This window comes from Nansenia antarctica (assembly GCF_963989245.1).
Source record: "Nansenia antarctica genome assembly, chromosome: 9".
Classification (NCBI taxonomy): Eukaryota; Metazoa; Chordata; class Actinopteri; order Argentiniformes; family Microstomatidae; genus Nansenia; species Nansenia antarctica.
The window spans coordinates 14,996,047-15,003,546 of NC_137679.1; the positions used below are offsets into that span (position 1 = coordinate 14,996,047).

Genomic DNA, 7,500 nt, shown 5'->3' on the forward strand with positions numbered 1-7,500 from the left:
GAGGGTAGTGGTGGTGGAGAGGAGGGTGGGGAGGAGGGTAGTGGTGGTGGGAGAGGAGGGGTGGTGGTGGGGTGGTGGTGGAGAGGAGAGGAGGGGTGGGGGAGGGTAGTGGTGGTGGGAGAGGAGGGTGGGGAGGAGGGTAGTGGTGGTGGTGGGGTGGTGGTGGAGAGGAGAGGAGGGGAGGGGGAGGAGGGGTGGTGGTGGTGGTGGGGTGGTGGTGGAGAGGAGAGGAGGGGAGGGGGAGGAGGGGTGGTGGTGGTGGAAGAGGAGGGTGGAGAGGAGAGGAGAGGGGGAGGAAAGGAGAGGTAGAGAGGAGGGGTGGTGGTGGAGAGGAGAAGAGGGGAGGACAGAGAGGAGGGGATGAGGGGTGGAGGGGGGAGGTGGAGGAGAGGAAATGAGGTCCAGTCCAAATATTAATTTTTCAAATGTTGAAAATGAAGAAAAACACACACACCTCCTGTCTGAGTCGACAAGAGTTTGTGTGCGTGCGTGTGTGTGTGTGTGTGTGTGTGTGTGTGCGTGCGTGTGAGATGTGTGTTTGATGCGTGTGGTGTGTGTGTGTGTGTGTGCGCGTGTGTGTGTGTGTGTGCGTGCATGTGCGTGTGGGTGTGGTGTGTGTGCGTGCGTGTGGGTGTGGTGTGTGTGTGTGGCGTGTGTGTGCGTGCGTGTGTACAGCAGTGATAGTGTTGTTGTGTTTCCCTCTCTGCAGGTGCTGGCGAATCAGGCAAGAGCACTATTGTTAAACAGATGAAGTAAGTGACACGCGCTGATACATCTTTGCACTGGATCGTGTGTGTGTGTGTGTGTGTGTGTGTGTGTACACGCATGTATAGCCCCCCAGAGAGTGAGTGAGAGGGAGGTAGAGAGAGAGAGGGAGGTAGAGAGAGAGAGGGAGAGAGAGACAGACAGACAGACAGAGAGAGACACAGAGGGCAAGAGGGAGAGAGAGGTAGAGAGACAGACAGAGAGAGAGAGACAGAGAGAGACAGACACAGACAGGGAGACAGAGAGAGAGAGAGTGAGTGAGTATCAGACGCCTGGAGAGGTGTATCTCCGCCATGTTTACCGGGAGTCGGTTACCCAGCAGCATAGCAACACAGCCTATCACCATGAGCTGCTCACAGATACGCTGCTGCTGAAAAAACGGGTCCGTTATTTGTGTCGGTGCTGGTGCATACATATATACATATACATACATACATACATACATACATACATACATACATACATACATACATACATACATACATACATACATATACATACATACATACATACACAAAGCCTTACCGGGCACCAAGCAGCCCCTGTAGCTCATTAGAATACGCCTACATCTCTCTCTCTGTCTGTCTGTCTCTCTCTCTCTCCCTCCCTCTCCCTCTCTCTCTCTCTTTCTCTCTCTTTCTCTCTCTCTCTCTCTCTCTCTCTCTCTCTCTCTCTCTCTCTCTCTCTCTCTCTCTCTCTCTCTCTCTCTCTCCCCCCTCCCTCTCCCTCCCCCCCCTCCCTATCCCTCTCCCTCCCCCCCTCCCCCTCTAATTATCTCTGATGTTAACAGGTCCGTTCGTATCCGTCTGATGGACACAGGACTATTAGATTAGACTACGGGACACTTTTCTTTTTGGCAATAGATTACAGCTGTTTTACCTCTCGATGTTTGGATGTACGGACGTGGTTTCAATGCAGCTATATAGAATATTATATACATATATATATATATACAGTGGGGGAAATAAGTATTGAACACATCAACATTTTGCGTTCTCACAGTCCTTCATGTAAACTAAGTAACATACGCAATCGAAGCAACAGACGTGGTAGTTGATTGTTCAGAACAATTGAAAATTGCCCGTTCGTCCCTCTCTTATACAGATCAATACACATGCGCTGCTGTTTTCCTATGGACTGCCTCGAGCAGCGTTCTCACCAAAAGCGAAGCTAAGCAAAGTGATGCATGTGTCGTTTGTAACCGGAGCGAAACCACCCTTTTCAAGCGGAGCATCCGTTGGTTCTTTGCTGCGGGAGCGACTTCGAATGCGCGTTCTATGCTCCAAACGACGCAGAGCAAACACATTTTATCCTAAACTTCGATTCCAAGTGAAGCAAATGTTCTAGTGAGAACACACACTAAGAAAAAGCAGTACACCACAGCAAGGAAAGGCAAGGAACCAGCTGAAAACCATAACTAATTGGGAGGCAACTCTACCTCCAATCTGTGCTAATTAATGTCAGCTGGGTTAGAATATATTCATGGCATATAAAAGGGTTTTTTGTTACCAAGGTGCCACACAACAAACATCTAATGATGGGTAAAAGCAAAGAGCTGTCTCAAGACCTTCGCAACCAGATTGTTGCAAAACATGAAAATGGAATTGGCTACAGATGTATTTCACAACTTCTGAATCTTCCAGTAAGCACCATTGGGGGCTTTATCCGTAAGTTGAAGCAACATCACTCCACCATCAACTGGCCACACACAGGAGCTCCTCGCAAGCTTTCTGATCAGGGAGTCAGAAGGATACTTAGAAGGGTAGCCAAAGTAGGACCTTCCAGCAGGACAACGATCCAAAGCATACAGCAAAGGAAACTCGCAATTGGTTTCAGAGAAAGAAAATCAACTTGTTGGTGGCCCAGTCAATCACCTGACTTAAACTCAATTGAACATTTGTGGAAGCATCTGAAGATCCAGATTCACAAGAGGGCCCCCTGCAATCTTCAAGATTTAAAGACAATGGCTGTGTTCGGAATGGTATACTAGCATACTGCATACTAGCATACTCAATGAGTATATACTGCATACTGCCTACTAAATTCATAGTAAGTATGTGAAAACCAGCCGACCATTTACACACTATGCATACTGCCTCCCAGAATGCATTTCGCCGGGAGCGGCGAATTTAAACCTCCATTTTAAACCTCCATTAGCTAAAATATGTAATTTTAACATGTCATTTTATGAAGTTTTAATATGTTTTCAGGCGAGAAAGTAACCACATTCCCAAAATGTGTCCAGTTTACCAAAATAACCCGTTTATATATCTGATATGACGATTTTTTGCGTCTTCTGTTCGCTAGCTGCGTTCGTAAATTCGCCCTGGAAATATGATCAGCACTCATGGAATGCCTCTTGTCCAATCAAATTACCTGGTCCCTTTATGACGTTGCACCCAGTGTGCGCTCCGGCGCTCTCAGAGCGATTTTACGAACGCACCCTACGTTGCTTACCTTCACTCACTCGACAGAAATATCGTAACATAATTACAACACGTTGTAAAATGATTTGGGGGCCAATATCTTTAGCTAGCTCAAGTAACTAGCTTACTATATTGTTGTCTTAACAGTTGGTAAAATAACATGATTAAAATAAATATATATGAGCAATAACATATCGTGGGCAAGCACTACAACCAACTTGTCCGTCTGAAGCTACAATACTGGGATCATTCGTGATTGGGCTACAGGCAGTCAGATACTAGGTGAACATGTGTGTAAGACACAAATAAACTTGGATTTCATGCATTTCAAGTGGCATATTTGTAATCATGACAATGTAGTCATGTCTAAGAATGCATTTCACTGTTAATTCCCAGTATAGTGAAAATACCACCGCTCATCCGTGATCAGACTTAGCTGGGGTGCTGCAGGTGAAGAGTATCAAATAGAGTGCAAAAAAGCAGCATCTGCACACTCAAATCTGTGCAAAAAACAATGTTTATTGCAAGCTTTCGGTCCCCAGGCTATCGGACAATGTAAACAACAGTTGTATGACGGGTTTGTATGACGCAGTTTGACAAGGCTGAAAGCGCACAGGGTTGCCAGATGGGATTGACAATTTACAGCCTAAACTTTCTATAACCTCAAAATCAAGTAGCCCATTCGGCGGTAACCCGCCCCATCTGGCAACCCTGGACGCAACCCTGCAATCCTGGACGCGAAATGCATTTTGGGAAATAGGACCCGAGCTAGTGTCCATCGTAACTGACTTAAATTTTCACGGAAGTAATTGCTCACATACTAAATTTCTCGCATACTCAAATATCGCATACTGTACAGTGTGAACGCACTACATACTCAAAATCTACGTCATATCTAGTATGAGTAGTATGCTAGTATGCTATTCCGAACACAGCCAATCTGTGTAGAGGAATGGGCCAAAATCACACCTGAATACTGCGGCGATTAGTGACTTCACACAGAAAGCGCCTTGAAGCTGTCATTACAAACAAATGCTACAAAAAAGTATTGAATTAATTTCAGTTAGTGTGTTCAATACTTTTTTTCAGTTTCATTCCACTTCATTCCACATAACTTTATTGGACTTAAATGTTTAGATTTTTTGTCTGGATTGTTTGAGTTAATACCAAGTCTGGTGCAAATTTCACTTGAATAGGTTCATTGTAAATACATTTACTGGACAAAATGTTGATGTGTTCAATACTTATTTCCCCCACTGTATATCTCTCTCTCTCTCTATATATATATATATATATATGTTACGGTACATGTGGGAATATGGTACATGTGGGAAAACTAGGGTTAGGGTTAGGTGCTACGTCGATTTGGTGCATGCTGCTGGCATGTCTAACCCTAACCCTAATCCTATCCCTATCCCTAACCCTAACCCTAACCTTAACCGTAGCACCCTAGCACCTAACCCTAACCCTAGTTGTCCCACATGTACCGTGTTCCCACATGTACCGTAACATATATATATATACATACAGTAGTCTGGTGAAGGCAGCCACAGTGATGTGTTTAATGAATGGGATTATTAGCCTTGAAATGTTCCGATGTATCCTGCTGAAGAGTCGTGAGCTGCTGTGAGGAAGTGTGTGTGTGTGTGTGTGTGTGTGTGTGTGTGTGTGTGTGTCTCTCGAAACCTTGAACAGAAACACGACCGGAGCTTTCTTTCTTTGTTAAACCGGAGCGACACCGAACAACAAAAAACAAGAAAACAACAAGCCTGACACGTTCGTGCTGAACGGGTTTACGGTGAACGGGTTTTAGAGTGAACGGGTTTACGGTGAACGGATTTATGGTGAACGGGTTTACGGTGTGTAAGGCAAGGTTAGTTTATTTGTATAGCACATTTCATAGAACAGGGACAATTCAAAGTGCTTTACATATAGCATTAAAAATACAGAAAAAGAAGGATAGTAAGAACATTTTAAAAATAAAAATGGCAAGAGTAGATACATATATATAGAAAATGAATAGATAAACATTTAACAACATAATAAGACTGAATAAAAAAGATATAGATAAAAATATTGTTACTGCAACTGTACTCAAGCACTGCTCTGCCACTGGTGACACAGGACACACACACACACACACGTACACACCTGATAACAGTGACAGGGTGAAGCAGGCAGGCGGGTGTCAGAGAACAGCCTCCGCTCCTCCAGTGTCTCTCTCTCGGACGCCTCTGCTATCTTAATAATAATAATAATAATAATACATAAAATGAGAATGCAGCCTCACCAAATCTCTTCTTTTGTACATGTGGTACATAGAGAAAACCAGCGTCAGAAGACCTGAGAGCTCTATTGGGCTGATATGCTAGCAAAAGGTCTTTCAGATATTCTGGTGCTGTGCCAGTGAGAGCTTTATAAACAAGCAGAAGGATCTTGGAATCTAAGCCAGTGTAGAGTCTCTAAAATAGGAGTTTTATGAGCTTGTCTGCTTGTTTTGGTTAAAACCCTCGCTGCTGCATTTTGGACTAATTGCAGCTGGCCCATAGCTTTCTTCGGAAGACCAGAAAGGAGACCGTTACAATAGTCCAAATGGGTAATAACAAAAGCATATCACTTGAAAAAGCATAACACTTAGAAAATGTCTAACTTTTGCAATATTCCGTAGATGATAAAAAGCATTTCTAGTGATAGATTTGATGTATTATCACACCTAGATTCTTAGCTTCATGTTTGCAGTTTGAAAGCAAGGTTCCCATTATGGTATTCGGCAATTTGTCTTTTTGTGGTTTTGGTCCAATGGCGAGAATCTCAGTTTTGTCCTGATTTAGTTGTAGAACGTTTTTGGACATCCACAATTGTATATCTCGGAGACAATTCTCCAGCGAGCTGAGTGCATGTGAATTATCAGGCAATACTGATATGTACAGCTGAGTGTCATCAGCATAACTATGAAACTAATTTACACCATGTTTTCTGATGATTCCACCTAATGGGATCATGTACAGGGAGAAGAGCAAGGGACCAAGAATAGACCCCTGAGGGACCCCACATGTGATGTCAACATTATCAGAAACAGAGTCTCCCAGGACAACAGAGAAATGCCTACCAGCTAGATAAGATTTAAACCAATCTAATACAAGTCCTGAGAGACCAACACAGTTTTCTAAACGATGTATTAAAATACTGTGATCTACTGTATCAAAAGCAGCACTCAAATCTAACAAGACAAGAACTGATACACCACCAGCATCTATGATAAGTCTGAGATCGTTTACAACCTTTACTAATGCAGTCTCAGTATTGTGGTTAGAACGAAAACCTGATTAAAACTTCTCAAATAAAATGTTTTTGCTAAGAAAATCAGTACGTTGTCTGAAAATCACTTTTATTTCTCAAGGATTTTAGTTAGAAACGAAAGGTTAGATATTGGTCTGAAATTTCCGAGAACAGAATTATCTTGCTTTGTTTCATAATGGCAGGTTTTAGGGGAGTGGGAAAGATGCCAGTTGATAGAGAGCAGTTCACAATTTCTAATACATCGTCAGTTAAACAGTCAAAAACACTTTTGAAGAACCATGTTGGGATTGGATCAAGTGAGCATGTTGAGGATTTCATTTGTGAAACAACTGTTTTTAAAGTGTGGGAGTTGATGAGCTCAAATGAATCCATGACAGCAATAGGCTTACTTAATTCATCTCACATGAAGGTGTGTGTGTGTGTGTGTTGTGTGTAGCCCACCTGGGAGGAGGTGGAGGAGGTGTGTGTGTGTGTGTGTGTGTGTGTGTGTGTGTGTGTGTGTGTGTGTGTGTGTGTGTGTGTGTGTGCGCGTGTGCGTGTGTGCGTGCGTGCGTGCGTGTAGCCCACCTGGGTGGAGGTGTCTGGCTAGGACCAGAGACACCTATACTCACCTAGCCAGACACACCTAGCCGCTAGCTGGCTAGGTAAGGCTAGGTGTGTCTGGCTAGGTGTGTCTGGCTAGGTGAGTCTGGCTAGGTGAGTCTGGCTAGGTGAGGCTAGGTGTGTCTGGCTAGGTGAGGCTAGGTGAGTCTGGCTAGGTGTGTCTGGCTATGTGAGGCTAGGTGTGTCTGGCTATGTGAGGCCAGGTGTGTCTGACTAGGTGAGGCTAGGTGAGTCTGGCTAGGTGAGGCTAGGTGTGTCTGGCTAGGTGAGGCTAGGTGTGTCTGGCTAGGTGAGGCTAGGTGTGTCTGGCTAGGTGAGTCTGGCTAGATGAGGCTAGGTGTGTCTGGCTAGGTGAGGCTAGGTGTGGCTAGGTGTGTCTGGCTAGATGAGGCTAGGTGTGTCTGGC

The 7,500-nt window shown here is 44.4% G+C and overlaps 1 protein-coding gene across 1 annotated transcript in view; it reads left to right on the forward strand.

Annotated features, from left to right (window-relative positions):
- The window catches only part of cbfb (core-binding factor subunit beta), a gene marked incomplete at its 3' end in the record, with an annotated part of 34,865 nt that overhangs the window by 856 nt on the left and 26,509 nt on the right, over positions 1-7,500 (forward strand). The window contains exon 2 of the mRNA XM_080539528.1: positions 710-752. Coding sequence (XP_080395654.1) covers positions 710-752 — 43 coding nt within the window. The remainder of the gene's footprint in view (positions 1-709; positions 753-7,500) is intronic.